The 22,855-nt window shown below is 38.5% G+C and overlaps 1 protein-coding gene across 3 annotated transcripts in view; it reads right to left on the reverse strand.

Annotated features, from left to right (window-relative positions):
* LOC100371405 (G protein-coupled receptor 54-like) overlaps nucleotides 1–22,855 on the reverse strand; it is a 128,205-nt gene that overhangs the window by 38,738 nt on the left and 66,612 nt on the right. For 2 of the 3 annotated variants that reach the window (XM_085507157.1, XM_085507156.1), the window contains exon 3: nucleotides 6,732–7,308. In XM_085507157.1, coding sequence (XP_085363283.1) covers nucleotides 6,732–7,199 — 468 coding nt within the window. In that variant the 5' untranslated portion in view covers nucleotides 7,200–7,308. Of the gene's footprint in view, nucleotides 1–6,731; nucleotides 7,309–11,567; nucleotides 11,685–22,855 lie in introns of those variants that run through there. The other variant, XM_002733682.3, reaches the window with a different exon arrangement.

Consider the following 22,855-nt stretch of genomic DNA (forward strand, 5'->3'; position numbering starts at 1 on the left):
TGTACCCGACCTTTATACAGACACTCGTCATGTATTGCGCGTCGCAACCGAATTACGGTGAATCAGTGCGAAATAAGCCCTGGCGAAAAGACATAGCCAGGAGATTTCCCAACAATTCGCACCACTAAAATATTATTTCTAGTACTATTTATCATCAGATGTTGCCTACCGCCTTGGGGATATTCTGTGTCATAGATGGCTGTTAATAGAAAAATATTAAACAACGCCGTATGTTATGAGAAACAGTCAGCACGTGTATTGACATTTGATATTAGATTTTCACAACAGTTGCCCGCTACTAACGGTCGAGAATATGGTTTTATAGACAAAGTTCATATTGTCGGTCCCTTTTATACATCGTATTGATCACGCGGTTGGTGAAGTGTAGCGTTCATTCCGTTGGAAAATCTCAGATTTCGCTTGAAGGCCCAGTGATAATTAGACCTGTGGGGCGTTGGGCATTGTGGGATTGCACCAGGGGTACTGGCTTGTTATATAATTGAACCGCGTGAGTTGTTGTGTTAGCGCATGCGCGATACAGCGAACAACACGAATAGAGCATAATAATTGACAGGTTACCATTGGTCACATCTTCGTATAAATTCAATTACGAGAATCCAGTGTGCATTGCCCCTGTCAGTTACACAGCCAATGGATCGGTTATATTTGATTAGATCTATCCTAATTAGTAGTTAAATAAAAATTAAACCCGATCTGCCGGCAGTGACGGGCAGGAAGTCGCCCTTACACGTACGTGTCATTTATGCAAATCATAGGCGACAACTGCAAAGGACATGCAAAATCACTCGCGTGCTCGAAAGCAAGTCAATTTCCGCCATGTAGGGTTTCAAACTCTTAGTAATACCTTGTACACAAAATTAAAATCATGCTCGTTGTCAGATTTAGCACAAGTTTCGGACAATATGGCAATATCCCTAGTTCCGTTTTATTACAACTCATTAAACTGTGTTTAAAAATACGATAAAATATATGACAGGTCACGGTTACCACTTGCAGTCGCGTTTGTAGACATTATCATTTGACGAGAGTAGTATAAAAAATGAAGAGAAATGTTATAGTCAAATTTATTTTCTGAATCACCGTTTCCTCTCGGTGGCAATGGTGTTCAAGGTGTAACCACTCCTCATTTCTAGAGATTTTTTTTGGAATGAAGTATCTGGATACAATATTTTCGGCTGTTCAGTTCGATGTTGAACGGCTGTTAACAAACGAGTCTGGTGCCATAATTTACAATGTTGCAGACGACAGTACAATTCATCACCGAACGCAAATGAAAACAACGTGAATTTCAAATACAAAAAGTGTCTCTTTGTTAGTCGGTTGTGTTCCTCTTTTTCGATTGGTTATTTTGTTTTCATTTTTTCGGCCATCAGCGATGAATACCTGAATCATATGACGTTGTATCACACGTGGTATGACTACCCGAACCCATTAGATTCATCCACATAGAATGGCGCGACTTTAACAGCTTTGAGGATAAATCTGTATAATCCTAATTTCACATTCCTGTGCACATGTCGCATTCGCACATCAAAATGGCGGATGATCGAGACTAGCACTTAGCGTGAATGAATTTCAGAAAGATAACTAATACCGTCACATCAGTGCCACGATTTTACGTAGGTTGAATAAACAAGATTATAAGGTCAGATTTTTTTAGAATAACGCATTGCATCTTGTTATCGCGCAGTGAGCACGAGAATATCGGTGTTGGTTTTCATTTGAAATAATATTATGAGAAAATAATATAAATGACATGAAACATTGTTTTCCCACGTATTTGATACATAAATCTCACGTTACGTCAATTTGTATTGTCAATTGTTGGCTCGCAGTTAGACGAATGTCATTTTTTAACACAGCTGAAAGGATTTACTGACATTGACATGATTGGGAGAGCGCGTGTAGATGACACCGACTTACGCGTCCTTCGCGGTTAGTAATATTACGTATAATTTGAACATTTGAAAATTTGAACTCCGAGTTTACAGTAATCCCTTAATTTATTAAATCGGATAAAAAGCAAATACCATAATGACACCCGGGCTTCAAGACTACATATTCTGCCATGACACGAACTTAAAAACATTTCGCTGTATCCAGACAAGTCTTGTTAGTGAAATACTTATTTTATTGAAAATCGGTTCTGTTTATGTCATGGCATGATCTACAAGATAATTGCTTTATTTCTTTATTTGACTGAATTGTTCAATCACATAGTGTGACCCAAAATGTCGAAATCCGGTTATTAACTTTTCCCAGGAAATCTTCATCATTTTGCACGTATTACAATACCTAATAATGCACGCTAACGAACGTATGGGCATAACTTATTTAAATTCCATATATTCATTCAAACAGCTATTCGTTGTTTTCTCATGTGTTGTCCAATGCACCAGTTGACAAGCACGGAACCCCATCCGAACCAATCACAGACCGAATGCAAAAGCAAATTCGAACAACAACTATACGTTAATATATTTTCAAAATAAGTCCACTTTAATCCGTTATCGATAATCGCTCCCTATATAATGCAAAATAATATGCCTGTTTATTTTGTTCGTTGCACACAAAATGGCAACTGCACTTACCTGATGGTCTCGAAGAATATTGTTTTGTGCGTGGCCAATTTACTATAAATCAAAAAATAATAACAAACAGTATTGAGCAGAGATACTCAAAACATTCTCTAAGTTATCCTAATTGCACCTGAAGGCGCCAAGTAAGCAAGTCACACAACTATCCTGCTTTCTTGGGTCGCGTGTCATCATCGTCATACCACGTGATGTAATTACAATATGTTTCTTCTCCCTGGATGACAGACTGTCTGACTTTTACTGATCACAACATTCACGCGGTGGCATTTTAATTCATGTTAGAGGATCGAAATCAACGTGTTTGAATGACGTTTTAGGGTCTCATTGTGACGGGTGTCACTTACTGTTTATATCACAGTGTAATGGTGACAGGCAAGCGCAGGATTTTTTTTTATTCCCTATCTTTATATAAGAACATAGGCGTAGAAATAAAAATATCATAAACGCCAATTTCCCATGTAAGCCTAATTTGAGTATTCGCGGTTCAGTTAAACACCAGAATTGATTGGTTTTGACGCAATAGAGTTTCTTGGTTTTAAATTACTAGACTTGACGCATAAATTCCAAGAAAATGATGTCCACATACTATGTTAGTTGCCCGCCGCTGTAGCAAATGTGTTTTTTGCCGTGGAATCCAATATGTTACACGCCTCTATGTGTATATGTCGTGTTGCCATGCGCGTAGTATTAGATACTTGTGGCCATACAACGAATACATGTGTAAAATACGTTGTTTGTTTATTAGGAATTCGAACGCGCGCTGCGTGGTGAATGTGACGCGCTTCGTAGCGACCGTAGCGCTTTAACTCGAAAGCGTGCTTCGTGTTGAATGTGACGCGCTGTGTAGCGACCGTGGCGCTTTAAACGATTCGAAAAGTTGTTTTTAAAAGTAGACACACGCATATACACACTAAAAATATGCTTATTTGTACTCGAATGTTATTATGATATATGTTACAACGGCAATAGAGATGGTTACCTGGAAGATTCAATTGTCCGCAATTGGGTTAGCTGTAATACGCCTAACATCAATTGCAAAAAGGTACACACAACGTGAAACATAGAGCTTGGTTACTTTAGCGGTATTGCTATAAATATGTTTGAAAGCCTGTGTCAAGATGACACATTTCCTGTTTTAAACCAATATTTAAGTGTTCGTGGATTTTACTAGTTTTTTTTTGTTAACGATAAGCGTGCGTGAGCTGTATGCATTTGCGTGGTTTCAGCAAAGAAACCAATTTACTGAGTTCAAAATACAATCTCAGCGATTATCTTTTATGTCCAAATTTGAGGTATTAACCGTCGAAATCCCCGAGTATAAGTGGAAACGATACGATGCAAACTCAAATAAACCCCATCGAAACACGTAATTTAATATCTGTTTCTGCTAATAACCTGTGTTACCACGGTAACGCCGTGGAGCTTGTAGATTCGTTTATATTTGGACTCTCTCTATATTACCGGTTGTACATCGATTTTGAGAAGGAAGACAGTAAACATAGCGAAACTATGGAAAAGCTGCCCTAGATTACCACCGTGAGTTTGATCGTACACATTGTAATCATTTAGCCAAAATTCTTGTTCGTGCCGAAGCCAAATCTTGCAATAAATTGTGGGTATTCAGGAAGCTGATTACGAAATAGGGCCACGATATAAAATATTGGTCACCTGTCACCGGTTTGTAGAATCTAAAATACGACTACATTACACATTGGATGCGCATGTTTGACAGATGTCAACTTCTAATATAAATAGGGGAAATGACGTCAACACAGTTGATGAAATATACAAGCTTTGATAAGAAAATACGAATATATTAAATACCATATACGTGCATATATAGAGATGTCAGCAAAAATAAGGCTCATTGCAATGGTTAGAAATCTCCTCAAAAATGTGTTTGCCTGTTGCTCTCATTATATATTTTTCAGACTTGTTAAAAAATAGTAAATATAACATAATCAACGTCATTGTCTGTTTAATATACATGAACACATACCTCGGTTTACATAGTATTTTACGTGGAACAATATTGGCAAAATATTGCATCAGCATACACATTTGCCAAAATGATTTCTTGAATAGTATCACTCATTTGTATCGGTTTTGTGGAATTATACACCGATTTGTGACTGGTAAGACCAGTCATCGTGTTACTGGCCATAATTCTCCGCAGAAAACTTTAGGACAGCTGCCTGAATGTTTCATGGTGTTGTTGAAAGAGTGGCGTTAATTTATGCCATGAAGTGGTAAAGCCGATGTGGTCCTGGCTTCTGATTGGTCAGTGTCAACAGATAGATATTTGAGAACGATTCATTGGTGGTGAATTATGTTGACCTTGATTATTACTTCAAATTAAATTAAAACAGCGAGTTAATGATGTTTTGGGCTACGCTCTCACAACACCCCCTCTGTCCCATGGTATTTTCTACACTAAGATTCAAAGTTGAGTCAAATGAAACTATCAGTATATATAATCGTCTGTTTGTAAAAGGAGTAATACAAATATGAATAGCATAACAATGTGTTATTGAGTGGCAGTCAGCAACCGATACCGCCAATTTGTAGTCAATAACGACGTCTGAACGACTGTTACGAGTGTGTTGCATTGATTGCGCAAGCGTTCTTCTAATTCAAACCACATCCATGCGTATCACATACTTAGTTTAGGGTTAAATGTCAATTGCATAAAATTGCGTCAGCTATGATATATGTAAATAAGCAAACTCTGGTGCGTAGACAATCAAGCAGGACCCAGCCGCAGTACACGTCATTTGTTTTCCACTTAAAAAACGAGCAAACCATCCAGTGAATTTCCTGAGATATTCGCAATATACACAATAAGCATTCTATTTTCCGTGAAATGTGTTAATTAATACATAAGCCAGTTACTGCGCGCGAGAAATAATGGCTACAAAACAACTGGATACACTAATACTGTACGCAGTCGCACAATCCTCGACCTCGGAAACAAGGTCATGACATTGACAACTCTAAGGAGTCCTATGCCACTGTGATATTTCAATAATATCAGATATTTACAATTATTGATGTTAGAGCGAGCAAAAGCCATGCATATCGCATGACCATTACACCATTAAGCGTCGTATGTGGCCTGAATTTAAAGACGAGGCTTATTAATAATAACAATAACAATGCGATAATACTAAAGGTAAAACAATTACTAACATCATGAGAAGTACGTCGACGAGAAATAATTAGGTATGTTAATGTTTCACCGAACCACGCCGACGATCGGGGCAAACAATCTAGCATTAAAATAGTATAATCAAACGAACGGTAAAGGTCAAATGCTTTCCATTCCCATTCTCATTTTTCCACCTTTCGAATCAGTGAACGTCGTACACATTTCTGCCATCAAGGTTACTATAGTATCTACATTAATTAGATCGACATTGACCTCAGTGCTATGTGATGATTATTTGATTTGATTATTAATGTACGGCTGTTTCAGGTTCGTCAGTAACAACGTCGCTTGATGCCACGTGACGCGCCCAATATTTGCACTCGAGGACCATGGATGACGTCAGCGGGCGGAGACATCTTCCACTAGAGCTGTATGTCAGTGATATTCGAATAAGCTCTCGTAGCAATTTAGTAATTACTCGCTTTCCATCAATGTACTTGTATGCGTCTAATTTCTATTTCCGCAGCAGTCTACTCAACGCACGTTACCCAGTGCGAATTGCGGGGCTTAGCTATTAAAATGTGCTAGGGTGATATTTTAAGCTGTCACATGAATTGAATGGTTTTCATTGTCCACAGACGCTAAGATAGCTCGGAAATTGTTTTTTAATGAAAATTTACGCGGCTGACTGCAATTACTCGTTCTACCCAAACCAAATTCATTATTTCTACAAGAGCATTTTTGTATAGGTAGGCCATTGATTCACCGTGTCATTACAAACGTCAGCAAAAATCCATGTTCCGACAACAACCACGTTAAGACTGCTAATACGCCCCATAGCGTAGATCCATCGGCAAGAACAAGCATTTCCTCAGACATAAAGGCAAAGCATTTAACGGCGGTAATAGTCAAATGGATTTGAAATTGAAGTGAACATAGGGTATTAAGACCCAATTCATACTTACATACTGCATATATCCAGCGAATCGACAGGTGAAGTCTCCGAGGTACCACTGAGGCGTGGCGTACAAGGCAGCGGTAGACGTGGTACAGATTACCAGAAACGTTATATCTGCCAAGGCTAGGTTAGCTATATAGTAGTTGGTCACAGTCTGCATCTCCTTATGCTTAAGTATAATATACAATACAATAGAATTACCAGTCACCCCGATGAAAACTATCATAGCAAAAAAGATGGGCACAAGTGTTATTTCAAGCCCGCCGGCACCGTCAGGGCGTTCCACGATAGGCGGTGAGATATCAGTAGTATTCGCGGTGCTGTTAGACACCGATACATTGTGCAAAAGACTGTCCCCAATGGAAGGGTCCCAGCTAACAGAGTTGTTGCGATACATATACATGGTATCCTGCGCGAATGGTCCGAGTGTTAAACCTGGGAGGCTCATTCCGGAAGAATAGTTGGCTACCTCCATCGTTATTGTTGTTGTCGTGCAGGATATAGCTTTGTTCCAAACGTACCGCTGTAGATGATCTAATCGGGAGCTTGTATCTCAGTCAGCGGCTTCTACCAGTATGTCCATCCTAATGATCAATAAGAAAATTACCCCAATATTACATGTCAATCTTCATTAATATAGACGGCTCCTTTCGCTGCCTAGGTATATGATTTTCACACAGCTCTCTTTGTATATGGTCTGCTGTATGTAAGAGTAACATATGTGGGTAACACCACTAAGCTACCAACAATGGCGTGATATTATGACGCTTTGTTGTGTTAGTTTACGCACAGTCCCTCTATCACTGTGGTTTACGGCATGTATAGTCCCACAGCGCATTCATGTTACGGAAAAGAAGAGAGAGAGAGGGGGGAGAGAGAGATAGAGAGAGAGAGGGAGAGAGAGAGAAAGAGAGAGAGAGGGAGAGAGAGAGAGATAGAGAGAGAGAGGGAGAGAGAGATAGAGATAGCTAGCTTGAGAGCTTAACTGTAATTATATGTATATATCAAGCTATTACGGATTATACTCAAAACAAACACCTAAAGCCGACTTTCTTTGTGTTGGTTTAAGCAAAGAACATGAAATTAATTTAAAATTGATCGCTGATCGTACAATAACTGCAATATGTACTTATACCATGCGCGCATTGCACATAATAAACACGTATATTAAAGAATTACATGCTTGTGCATCAAGATCGCCGGTTACCAAGCCCTCACATGAGATCATAATTGCTGTAGCCAACAGTTCTCAAACGAAGAATTCCATCAAGACGCAGAGGGGGTCAATTTGTTTGACAGCCTCAATCAATATTGGAAGACATTAAAGGTTTTAACCGCACTGAATCAATGTATACCGAAAATGAAGCCATGCATTAGATTTACGGTCTGTGATTAGTGACTTCTATTATTGTTCGTAGGCACACCATTCCAGTAATGATTTTCCCGAGGTTAACTGACAATTATTCACACGGAATTACCGCTCCACTAGAATCCAATAACGCCCACTATTCACGTATGCTTATTCGGTGGGGGCGTACTTATGTCTAGTGACATAATAACACGGTAAATATTTGAATTGTTAGCAACAATACTGAATTACATTTGATATATGTAGACTCACGCATTCAGCACTTTTGTCTGGATGAAGTGCGTGGTTCCTGGGCTATTAGAATGATATCAAATGTATGTGTATCAATTAAACTTCTGAAATCGTATGATTTTCATTGGAAAACGCGGAGTGATACACAAGAAGCGCAATTTTTTGAACGTGTATACTGTCATATAGAATGTGTTTTGCAATCTAGACGCGTCGATTTTAGGGAATCACATATAAAATAGAATCTTACAAACAATTCTAATTTCCGTAATAAAATTGTCAATGTTGTCCATGCACATCTTTTATGTATTTTTCTGAGCAAGAGCTCGCAAAGGATTCTGGGCCAAAATACCTACGTTCATTATCTGCATTTGACAGATCAGAAGATGACCTTTTTCGAGTGAATCCAGCATGAGACATTGAGACATCTTTTTTTTTGTGGAGAGTCGTATGCCTGTTAATGTGATCGATACCCTTCGGAACACGTACAGGGCGATGTCGGATGATTATTTTCAGCGAATTGACCGGACAGAAAAAGATAGTATGGCGGAACTGTGAATAACAAGGCCGGGCATGCGTGTGTGTGTGCACTTAAATAAAAACACAAACATGTGGAGTATAATACAGCGATCAATATATTCTAACAATTATTCATTCGTATAGCTGTACTTATCTACCAATATGTGTTCATTTCTGTTTATGTAAATATTTTAAGAAGAGATTATCGATGAGATAATTCTTTGCTGGAGATTACAGTAATTCTTTGATATATTGGTTGTAAGACATGGTGACTGAGACCTGATGGTGGCGCCGCCTTGGGAATAATGAGAGCATTGTATTGGGCTCATTTTACCTTAGGGCATGTATGTACTAGATCTGTTCATGTACCATGAACAACGCTTGCACGTAACAACATTAAATAAAAACTAGGAACATATTATACCCTTGTAAAAATTCCCCATATATATGGTTCCATGAACCGTTATAAACAAATACACACAGTACATACACACGGCGCTTTCGTAGATAGATACCATATGGCCAAAGAGTGCCGCCTTTGAAACCACGTCCCTAAGAGAATAAAACATAGTTCTACTATGTACGTTTCTAATTAAAGTGAATGTTACCCATTGTAATTATAAAGAAGGTGAATATTACACGTACGGGCATGGTGAATTGCGTCGGTTCCAGCGATTGAGAATGTGTTACCGTCGCCGTTCACACTATATTTAAAGAATTACTTGTCATATACGGCATATTCGAATACATTCTGTAGTTTCACATTTCTAGAACATCGGAGGCAGCACCAATGCTTTATCATTATCCGTCATTATCGTGCTACAATGTTGTATTAATAATTAGGTTACCGCGATATTGCCTATAGAAGTAAGTAAGCACACGCAGACACAGGATCGATTGTCACATGCACGTGTCATCCAATGTTTGGAGAGAAATCTATTTGGCGGTCGACATCAGTTATAAACTTAAGCATAGTAAAAGTTCGTACAGGTGACAACAGAGGTCGGTACAAGTGACCTCCGTGTATTTATTTTCTGAACAATGAGTCCAACTGACGTGAAAAAGGAAGGCAATGATAAAGTAGCTCTGTTTTAGGGGGAAAAAGTTACGTTTCAATATTATTCATAGGAACGTCAGTTTTCGAAACATATCTATATGTTTGAGACGTGGAACTAGACAAACATCGTTAGAAACAATGCATACTAGCGGCGCTATCATTCCATCGTTCCAATCTACAGCATGTCACACCAGGAACACAAACATGGTAAACTCTGATTCGCTGTCTAAATTTATCAGAGCTCGGACGATGCGCATAACGAGCACGTACAGTGCGTACCCGTGCTCTATTTCAAGTTGCTCGACACACTATCCTATAATATTAAATTACCTATAGCAGTTATGTAGTAATATACGCCTTAATATTATGCTGAATTTGACGAGGCAGTCCGAGACTCGTGCGCGGAGAGCAAAAACGACGATAGTAAAATGTTGTACTAATATATTTTTAGTAGACATTAATAGCCGGAGATGAATTACTGCTTTGAATAGGAAACCTTTTTCTCATCGATTTTTACTTTCTGAAAAGGGAATCCCCTGAGAGTTGAGAGTAAACATTGTCTGAGTGGAGATTCAAGAACGAGAGGTATCACACCACTGGCTACAACTGATACAGAATTACATCGGAGGACAAATTTGTGGGAGAATAGTCTACTCAGCGGTCCTGACGAGCATTTGTGTTAAAAGGTGCAATAAAAACAAAGATGACGAGTGGACCTACTTGAATTCGAAATCACGCTTAGTATATTGTTGAATATATAGCTTTTGACGTTTTTCTCTGACATCCAAAGTTGTTAGTATACACGAGCTGCGTCGTTTCACAATCAGTCGGCTTTCTCTATTTGTCAAAACCAAAAAAAATACGGCAAGACCGTATTTTGGTGACGGTGCGCTACGTATGAGTCATAAAAACCGAATATCAGCCATACGGAACTATTCGACATATATGCAACAGTCGATTAAATCACACCAAGTGATATTCAATGACAATAAAAAACAAGGTAAAATCATCTCACGTAACTGTCAATGGATATGGCATGAAGAAGGTGAGTAACAATATTAGACGTGATAAAGTATTTATTATTCAGTGTCCCCTCGTCGACACACATTGAATAGAAACATCCGAACTGATAAGAAGATCATTATTTTCCCAAATAAATAATCAAAACGCTCGCACCGTGTCAGAACAACTATAAACATCGACATCATGTCAGAACATATATAAAGGAGAATAACCAATGAGTTTTGAATTTGTATAACACCATCTTTAAGGTATTTGCTGTACCGTAGAGCTATGTTAATTCGACAGCAGTTGTGTGCGCAAATTATACAGTTCAAATCACGGTATATAGATATTCGCCGACTTAAACACACAACATCGAAAACCCATCTCATTTGGTGTCATGTTTGACCTGTTTCCATTGTCGGTTTATTTTGTGTCAGACGTAATGCAAATAGGTGGATAGTTTTATCAGTCATCATCATATATCTGTACAAAAATTACCTGATTTTACAACCAATATTGCGAGCAATTCACCGCTTGTTATCGCAACAATGTATCACATTTGATCAATGGGAGGCTAGTTTAGTGATTTGAAAAAAACAAACAAACAAAAAACAACATGATCTTCAGTCTGTCTTGCGTTAAACGTAGATTGTTTAAAGACTCACCATGTTTCGTTGTTGTTGCTGTGTTGTTGTTGTTGTTATTTCACCACAACCGGCAGCTGATTTATAATGCTGTGCGCGAGAGAATAAGAGAGGGAGAGAGATACGTTGTATAGTACTGTGTGTTGGATCAACACGAGCTTATATGTGGACGGCGGAAATCGCATTGACGTTTCATCTGACAAGCAATTTTATGACACCACGTTGAATGCCGACACAACCACGCTACATGAGCTACGCCGTAAAATAGTCACCGGTTAAAGCATTAGTGATGTTTTTAACCCTGATATTGACACGGTGTGCACAGGGAAAATCTAGGACTGCCACGTACGCTGTGCTCCAACTAGCTTTAAACAGTCGGTACACACAAGACTGTGAGCTGCGTAAAACACAGAGAGAGAACCCGCGCGAGAGAGAGGGCAACCACATTAGCATAATGCATAATATGCCTGGCGAATCAATTGCTATCGCTATAAGAGTAATGTATAACAATATAATATTGACATTATTCTCATGATCAATCACGACGCGGCTATGTGACGTCACACGGAGCAGTATGGATTATCGCCCGAGGGGGTATTTTAAGGCGTTGTGACGAAACTTGAAATAGAGTAGAGCAATTGTCGAAAATGACGTGAAAATGTATGTTCTATTAATTAACTGTTCTGTAACTAATAACCAGTGAGTAGATATCTGCATTCGCATTGATTATTTCATCATCATCATCATCATCATTATCATCATCAAAGTCACTACGAACCGAATGATCGACTGTCTTGATGAGTCAAATGTTGTTTTTTTAAGTACCCAAGGTTTGTTTTCTAATGTGTAAACAAATTGAGTACTGTAAAACCATTTATATTTTTTAATTTTTTTATATTCATGTTAACGAATTAGCCAGATCTATTTTAATTTCACATGTTTGCATGGACTAATTTGGCGGACTTTGCAAATCAAACGAAAAAAGCGAAGTGAAGCCCGGTGAATAATTAATATCTTTACAGCCTACAGAGTATTTTGGCGAATCGTTATGTTCAGTAACCAGTCCGTGTTTCAAAACAATTCACCATGGACAGCTAACATCAGCATTGGGTTACAATTTCCGACACAGCCTGAAATTAATTTTCACTCGCTCATATTTGTTCAAAAAATATCCGATACTGTTTACCCGGCGCGATTAGCATATTCTGCCCTGCGGTTGTCTTCTATCTACATACATAGTAACGGGTTTTTCCTATGTATGAAAGCAAAATCGAACCCAGAAGCGCCATACGTTCCGTGGTGAATAGAGAATATACAGAAAAAGCGCAAATACAATGTAACAATAATGCTTTTATTAATATATATTCACTTCAATACAGGTTGTAATTATACGTGTGTAGTTTAATTGTTGGCTTATTCAATGAGTAGCGCAGTATTCGGAATCCCTTTTTAGTACGCTTCCAATGAGTTATGCAATAAACACTAAGCTAATATGAATACTAAACCAGTTTCGAATACTGAATGAGAGTGATAAGTTACCAACCGCCGGCAAGACCAGGCACGGTCTCTTAACATTATAACGCCGAGAACGCGTGATGGAAATAGAAAATAAAATAAGAACGTACTCGCTCGTAAAGAGGTGTCACCATAGAAAGGTCAGTCAACCTGCTCGTAATAATTAGAATATGACACAGGCATTCTCAGCTCAGTTTCCATAGAAACTACTACCCCATTTTAATGATTTTCCCCTCAATATGCCAAATTAAGTACAGCGGCCCAAGTCTAGTTCACCCTTCAACGATAGATGGCATAAGCTATACATCGGATATTATTTATAGATGTATTGTATCGCTATCATGTGATATTGCAATAATTTTAATAATTTAAATCAGAGCGTGTTGAGCAATAACTAAAACATGTGTACATACCAATTATATCACTACGAATGAAGGGTGGCACGCACTGTGTGAGGCGTAAGAACGGGCGGTAGTGTGTTTGTTCTTCTTACGAGTATACACATAGTATTAGGGCCGTGACCCCAATTAAATACGCCTAATCCAATAACTGTTTACCGGGCATGTGTGAAAGGGAATCCCTTCCATTCAAGGCCGTTTAGAGAGATTTTGAAAACATTATGTTTAAGCTGAATAGTATATGAACGAATTGCTTGCAAAGAGATTGCAACGTCACTCTCTGATGGCATCAACGTATGTATGAATTCTTGCATAAACAAATGTGTGGGCGTTTAAGTTCATCCACCTGCTTTTCCCCGCATGTGCGCGTGAACAAACATGTTACCACACACTTATCAACGTTGCTACATACAAATATCAACTTACAAGTCAACATGTTAACACTCATACATGGTGATACACACTTATAAGTGTCAACATGTTTACACACATACGCGTTGGTGCATGATAATACACAGTTGTCAACACGCATGCGTCAACATACATGGTAATACACACTTGTCAGTGTCAACATGTTAACACGCATGCGTCAATATGCATGGTAAAACACACTTGTCAGTGTCAACATGTTTACACACATACGCGTTGGCGCATGATAATACACAGTTGTCAGTGTCAACATGTCCACAAGCCTGCGCCAACATACATGGTAATACACACTTGTCAGTGTCAACATGTTAACACGCATGCGTCAATATGCATGGTAAAACACACTTGTCAGTGTCAATATGTTTACACACATACGCGTTGGTGCATGATAATACACAGTTGTCAGTGTCAACATGCTAACACGCATGCGTCAACATACATGGTAATGCACACTTGTCAGCATCAACATGTTAACACGCATGCGTCAACATACATGGTAATACACACTTGTCAGTGTCAACATGTCAACACGCATGCGTCAATATGCATGGTAAAACACACTTGTCAGTATCAACATGTTTACACACATACGCATTGGCGCATGGTAATACACAGTTGTCAGTGTCAACATGCTAACATGCATGCGTCAACATACATGGTAATACACACTTGTCAGTGTCAATGTGTTAACACACATGCGCTTTGGCGCGTGGTAATGCCCAGTTTTCAGTGTCAACATGTCAATATGCATGGTAAAACACACTTGTCAGTGTCAACATGTTTACACACATACGCGTTGGCGCATGATAATACACAGTTGTCAGTGTCAACATGTCAACACGCATGCGTCAACATATATGGTAATACACACTTGTCAGTGTCAACATGTTAACACGCATGCGTCAATATGCATGGTAAAACACACTTGTCAGTGTCAACAAGTTTACACACATACGCGTTGGCGCATGATAATACACAGTTGTCAGTGTCAACATGTCAACACGCATGCGTCAACATACATGGTAATACACACTTGTCAGTGTCAACATGTCAACACGCATGCGTCAATATGCATGGTAAAACACACTTGTCAGTGTCAACATGTTTACACACATACGCGTTGGCGCATGGTAATACACAGTTGTCAGTGTCAACATGCTAACACGCATGCGTCAACATACATGGTAATGCACACTTGTCAGCATCAACATGTTAACACGCATGCGTCAACATACATGGTAATACACACTTGTCAGTGTCAACATGTCAACACGCATGCGTCAATATGCATGGTAATACACACTTGTCAGTGTCAACATGTTAACACGCATGCGCCAATATGCATGGTAAAACACACTTGTCAGTGTCAACATGTTTACACATACGCGTTGGCGCATGATAATACACAGTTGTCAGTGTCAACATGTCAACACGCATGCGTCAACATACATGGTAATACACACTTGTCAGTGTCAACATGTTAAGACGCATGCGTCAATATGCATGGTAAAACACACTTGTCAGTGTCAACATGTTTACACACATACGCGTTGGCGCATGATAATACACAGTTGTCAGTGTCAACATGCTAACACGCATGCGTCAACATACATGGTAATGCACACTTGTCAGCATCAACATGTTAACACGCATGCGTGAACATACATGGTAATACACACTTGTCAGTGTCAACATGTCAACACGCATGCGTCAATATGCATGGTAAAACACACTTGTCAGTGTCAACATGTTTACACACATACGCATTGGCGCATGGTAATACACAGTTGTCAGTGTCAACATGCTAACATGCATGCGTCAACATACATGGTAATACACACTTGTCAGTGTCAATGTGTTAACACACATGCGCTTTGGCGCGTGGTAATGCCCAGTTTTCAGTGTCAACATGTCAATATGCATGGTAAAACACACTTGTCAGTGTCAACATGTTTACACACATACGCGTTGGCGCATGATAATACACAGTTGTCAGTGTCAACATGTCAACACGCATGCGTCAACATATATGGTAATACACACTTGTCAGTGTCAACATGTTAACACGCATGCGTCAATATGCATGGTAAAACACACTTGTCAGTGTCAACAAGTTTACACACATACGCGTTGGCGCATGATAATACACAGTTGTCAGTGTCAACATGTCAACACGCATGCGTCAACATACATGGTAATACACACTTGTCAGTGTCAACATGTCAACACGCATGCGTCAATATGCATGGTAAAACACACTTGTCAGTGTCAACATGTTTACACACATACGCGTTGGCGCATGGTAATACACAGTTGTCAGTGTCAACATGCTAACACGCATGCGTCAACATACATGGTAATGCACACTTGTCAGCATCAACATGTTAACACGCATGCGTCAACATACATGGTAGTACACACTTGTCAGTGTCAACATGTCAACACGCATGCGTCAATATGCATGGTAAAACACACTTGTCAGTGTCAACATGTTTACACACATACGCATTGGCGCATGGTAATACACAGTTGTCAGTGTCAACATGCTAACACGCATGCGTCAACATACATGGTAATACACACTTGTCAGTGTCAACGTGTTAACACACATGCGCTTTGGCGCGTGGTAATGCACAGTTTTCAGTGTCAACATGTCAACACGCATGCGTCAATATGCATGGTAAAACACACTTGCCAGTGTCAACATGTTTACACACATACGCGTTGGCGCATGCTAAAACACAGTTGTCAGTGTCAACATGCTAACACGCATGCGTCAACGTACATGGTAATGCACACTTGTCAGCATCAACATGTTAACACGCATGCGTCAACATACATGGTAATACACACTTGTCAGTGTCAACATGTCAACACGCATACGTCAATATGGATGGTAAAACACACTTGTCAGTGTCAACATGCTAACACGCATGCGTTAACATACATGGTAATGCACACTTGTCAGCATCAACATTTTAACACGCATGCGTCAACATACATGGTAATATACACTTGTCAGTGTCGACATGTTAACTCGCATGCATCAACATGAATAGTAATACACACTTGTCAGTATCAACATGTTAACACACATATGTCAACATACATGGTAATGCACACTTGTCAGCATCAACATGTTAACACGCATGCGTCAACATACATGGTAATACACACTTGTCAGTGTCGACATGTTAACACGCATGCGTCAACATGCATAGTAATACACACTTGTCGGTGTCAACATGTTAACACACATACGTCAACATACATGGTAATACACACTTGTCAGTATCAACATGTTATCACACATACGTCAACATACATTGTATTACATACTTGTCGGTGTCAACATGTTAACACTCATACGTCAAAATACAGTATGTCAACACAGCTCACCGGAATTAAACTAATCTAAGTGGTCGTGGTTCGTGAACATCAAACCAGGGGATATTCATATAGTGATGACGTTTCATATTTAAATGTAAGTACGCAGGTGCAAAGTACGTAAGCAATATTCATTGAGACACTCTCGCAATAAGTTAAATCCACTCGCCAACAATGAAAATAGACGCTTTTCACTTCCTGTATTATTTCCACCACATACTCCCACCTCACAATATTGCATAGTGGCGTACTAATTATATGTCATATACTGGTTGGACAATATTTCTAACGACATATCGGCAAGTATTAAAATAATGGTTCTATTGTGGAGTACGAGACAGGTAGTTCAATAAATTAGGCGAATACATGAAGCAATGTGTTTTATAAGTTAGCTGTTTGGTAAGACATTCTACATCACGTTAACAAACAGAGGAACGATAGTGGATGCGGTACAGCGCGTTATGAACGATTCATCTAATTTAACAATTTCCAAAAAACGCGTTCCGAATTTTCAAAGTAAATACCCTCATTTGATTTAGTATGGCAGACTGGTGTCTTGATATCATTATCAAATAAAAGGGACCCAGCTAATTATAAATGACATTATTCATGCGGCAGGATTGCGCGACGGTCGCTGCGCATTGTTCGACGTCAGTGGGAATCACGTGACTAAACGTCTGGTCTGTGTGTGATTATTTTAGGAGTATCACCGGAAAACATCGGTAACTGTTTATTTTGTAGAAATATTTCAAAGCTTTTGTTTTGTACTACAAAGCGCGACTCGCTATAGGATTTTGTAAAAACAGATTGAATCTTTAGTATTCCCATAATCTCCGAAATACCACGTCATGTATGTGAATCGGAGATGAGTTTACTACAGCACCGTTTACCCAAGCTGTAATAAGACCGATAGGATCTAAATAATATAATAACACATTATCAATCCCGACAAATGAAACGCTAATATCGGGAAGATTGATTTCATTAGATTCAAATAGCGTGTACGTGGTTTTTTGTTCTCTGGTCATGTGTAAACAGACTTAGGACACAGCGCAAAGAATAGTATTCGAGAAATAAACTCATCTGCAACAGTTATTTAAAGTATATGTCTCTGTACAAACAACAATGCAAATGGCGGAAATATAAGTGTGTCAGGTTGTCAGGTTTGTTTTCATGTATGCGATTACTAGAACCTTCGTATATGTACAAAGCATATTTTGTGGATGCTGTCTACCCCTCTTCAAAAAATGGTGTTTTACTATTTTATAAATGTACATATTGTTTGTTATCATTATTGCATAACCAAAGATTCTTAAATATTTAATAGGTGTAATAACTATGACATAAGAAATGTTTAAGCAAAGAAAGTTTGCAAGAATGGTGCGATAACTGTTTTGTGTATCTCTAAGAATCGTGGGGTTATTAATAAGATTTAATCGTTCTCAATTATCATACTCAAATGCTACTTCAAGAAACGCCATCGACGTCATATTAATATATAAGCTGCATAATATTTGAATGTGAGCTGAAAACGAGGCTAGGGTTCATTAGCATGCATGGCAACGGTCATCTAGGTGGTAACCACGATATTAAATATCCATTGCAATGTATAAACTAACCTGATTTATAATTCATTTTTCACAACTCATATCAAAAGCGTTTTGTATATTTATTTTCCACTTGAACTGTGGATGTAATTGTTTGCCCGCGCTGTGGTATTGCTGTTTCCAAACACGCACTCGGAACATTCGAGCAATTACTTCATTTGAGCAATTTCCTTAACAAAACAATAGCAAAATGGGTGTGTAGATATCTCGGAAATTAAACTATATCTGCGCATCTCGTTGGTTGTTAATAATTGCCATTTGGAGAGGCTACAAGCGGGACTTTGGCGTAGTGCTTCTGCATGGCTGACCGTCATACTTTTCCATTAGGTATACGAGAAATGATGGCGAGGAGGAAATACTCAACAACTAGCCTGCTTGTTCTTTTCTTCCCGTTCTAATTGAGGACCATTAACACTAGGGGTTTTCTTTATCGGTGAATTTTATTACATTCGCAAAGTCTAAAGAAGAGTGTTACTAGATATTGTGCTAATGTTCTCATTTATATTGACAGATTACTAATACGCCGAGCGCGCGCGATTACTGACACTCTAAAGTCGAATTTTACACTATCTACAAAATCCATTACAGGCAACGTTCTCGTAAAATGTAATGTTCATTCAATGAATACCTTCCTTTGAAGATGGTATTCCGCCCCAGAAATTTGACACTTTATGATGCAATATTCGTACTCCAGTTACTGGTATAAATTAAAAAAAAAACGAAAATTACACTATATTAAAGGGCATCGCTAACAAGAATTTAAAAAAAATATATAATTATTTGTATTACAGAAAATAAACTTATTTAAGATTAAATACACACTACCCCATCCCCATCATTACTATACAAACTCAAATGTAGTGTTCATATGATACATAAAACCAAACACAAAAAATGAGACTAAATCGTATGTAAAACAGAAGCAGGAAGACGTCTCTCGTGCTATTAGCTGTTTTCATCGAATACAATAGCTACTTTTCCTGGGGGTGGTAACAACGGATGCAAGTGACGAAACGAAGCATGGAGTATGCAACGAAAGTAGTGTATAACGCGAATATATAAAGAAGAATTTTTATGAACAAAATAGTAGCCACTTGTAACATAAAACATGTTGAGGCGTGATTTAATGTTGGAGATGATGGTTACATTTATGTCAATGGGCTCTGCGGGATGTGGGCTTGCTTTATCGTAATGATTGATACACAACTTATGCGTGCGCTGTCTATTCTAGAGAGCATTCTAACAAAACTTGTAAAGTTTATTGTCTCATTTAGTATTGAATATGTGCGAATAGATTTGGGACTAGTAGTTTACATGGGGTTTCTAGCGATAAGTCATCAATGAGAAGTGAGTACGTAAAGCTAAACACCCGATAGGGATATTATTGAACAAAAAATGAACCGTGAAGCGCCCTCTTGTATCGCAGCGTCAATGCGTGTGGAGGTATAATTTCCAGCTCGAAGTGTCATTTTATATGTCTTGAAGGTACAAGACACTATTAAATATAGCAATTGTATTACAGAGATCATATCGGCCTTTCAACAATTGGTTATATGATCTATCTATTCTTAATTGCATAATTATTATTCTGAAAAGTGGGATAATGTACAAAAATGCGGCTATGAACAAAACACAGGTGGATGCGTTTGTAATATAGAATATATGACTTGTCTGAGAAAACTACTAGTGACGCGCGCACGCCCACTCACTATTATGGAACGAGCGAGCTGTGCTCGATTGCTGTACACTATAACAGAACACATTGCAATGATTGTGTTAGTATTATCGCGACTACAGCAACTCCATGCTGCTATTATGTATCGTTCATTTTTTTGTTGTGTTTCCCGCGACAGGAAATAGAAATCTAGCTAGTACACAAAAGACGAACAATGACTTTTAATAACTTCCTGAAATCATTATGATTTCTTTTTCTTTTTATTTTTTTTCCTTAAATGGGAAAGGCAACATATGGATCTTATCCACTCATCGGTAGTTTATGTTTTTATTATGCACATTACGTAGATAGTTAGCGAGGAAGGTGACTGCAATTTCCACGCTTTTATGATTTGAAAGCACTGCTTAATCGCTCCTATGAAATAACATGACCGTTAAAATGAGAGAGAGAAGCAGAGTCCCCTGTGACGTGAATGACGCAAGCGTGATTCTTCGCCTTATCGCCCGCCGCATTATATATATAAAAAAAAAACTCTTAAAACAAAACCCAAGGAAAAACACCCCTGGCAGTGTATATCAATCAGGCAGTGGCTAATGTATAATAAGACCGTAAATTGCACACCAGTCAAATTGTACAGACAACTTTTTACGGATCAGTACACAGTTCAGGCAGTAATTTCCGTTATGTCAGTCGTGTTGGCATAAATATGATAGAGGTATAATCTTGTATGTGGCTCGATAATCTTCTGGTGCAGTAAAATACATTGGCGCCATAAGAATTACTATGCATCCGAAATATTGAAGAGTGAGTAGATAGGCTAATGTTGTGGACGGATAAAGTCCAGCACAGGTCCTTTCCCTTATTAACACACAGCAAGACAATCTCAGTATGCGAAGTCAGTCAAAATGAAGGACTACTCCGTTTATTAAGAAACTGGATGAACGTTGTGTACAAGACAAAACTAACAAGACTCACAAGTGAAGCGTGCTTTTGTCGGACGCGTGTTTTTGCGTGTATAGCGCGTGATCGTTGAGATTACTTCTCCTACGTTCGCAATAGGTCCGACTTTTAATATGGTCAATCTGGTAAGATTGTGTTTGTTTCTAAACTTGTAATGCTTATAACTCAGCGACTAAAGGTCGGATCGTAATCAGAGAAACATGTATAAGTAACTATAAACACTAACTAGAACATGAAAACATTTGTATAAACATCGATCAATAATTGCACAATGAATGGGAATTTTCGATCTCCGCGCGACAGCTAACATGCCACATAAAAATAAGCATTTGCTTGACAAAAGTGTTTTTTAATAGGTGTGAGTGTTTTCACAAATAAGTTTTGTTTCTGCTTTTAATGCGTGCGTCAAATTTCATGATACGCTGTGCTCCTGGTTCGCTGTCGGTGAAAAAAAACACCAAAACAGGATTTCTAAATTCTTTATTTCGTTTTGATCAGAGAGGTGTCTTTTTATTGCATGATTATTGACAAAATTTGAGTTTTATCTTTCAATTAATCGCAGTGGTTTCACAACCTTCCTAATTTATATACAGTCTACTGCATATCGACACGAACTTCCGCTCTAATTCCGCGCGCGTGTATTTATGTAGTTCACAATAAGCCTATAAGCGCAAGTTCTGTGACCAAGTTTCAAAGCGAAGTAAAAAAAATTGCTGCAAGATCATATTTATTCGCTCTCATATCCCATCCAAATCGATGAAACCATGTATGATGAAAAGGTTATTACAGCACAACACCGTGATGTCACGTCGTCGTGAACTCGGTGTTTTGCGATTTTTGCGAAATTCCAAGATCATTTTACATGTTCACATAGACATCTGATTTCATATGATTGTGCAATGTTTCAATGCACTAGAATCACGCATGCGCGTTGAATTACTGTTTCGTATGTCATAATGATCACAACTTCACCAATATAATGTCAACCTTTTCTCTCAAGAGCTCACACAGTTCCGAATTGCCCGCTGTATTTGATAGTTTTAATTACCGATATATAATACAATGTTCAACGATGCATTTCGCTGTCAGAAGAAGTGTTTCGCGCAAAATCAACATGCATGCACTCAGTCTATTTACTCCCATTGTACCGAATCAGGGAAATCCATTAAGCTACGTTCATTAAAAGAAAAAAAAAAAACGATTTAAAAAAAGTCAACTGTATGTATTTTGTTTTTGCCCGGTTACTGTTCAATTGAAGTGTATACTTTTATCATGACAGATCCTAATTGCACGTTTTTTTTCTTCTTCAATCATGTCTCCGCATCAATACTATTAAAG

This window comes from Saccoglossus kowalevskii, chromosome 13 (genome assembly GCF_978046115.1).
Source record: "Saccoglossus kowalevskii chromosome 13, keSacKowa6.1, whole genome shotgun sequence".
In the NCBI taxonomy this organism is placed as follows: domain Eukaryota; kingdom Metazoa; phylum Hemichordata; class Enteropneusta; family Harrimaniidae; genus Saccoglossus; species Saccoglossus kowalevskii.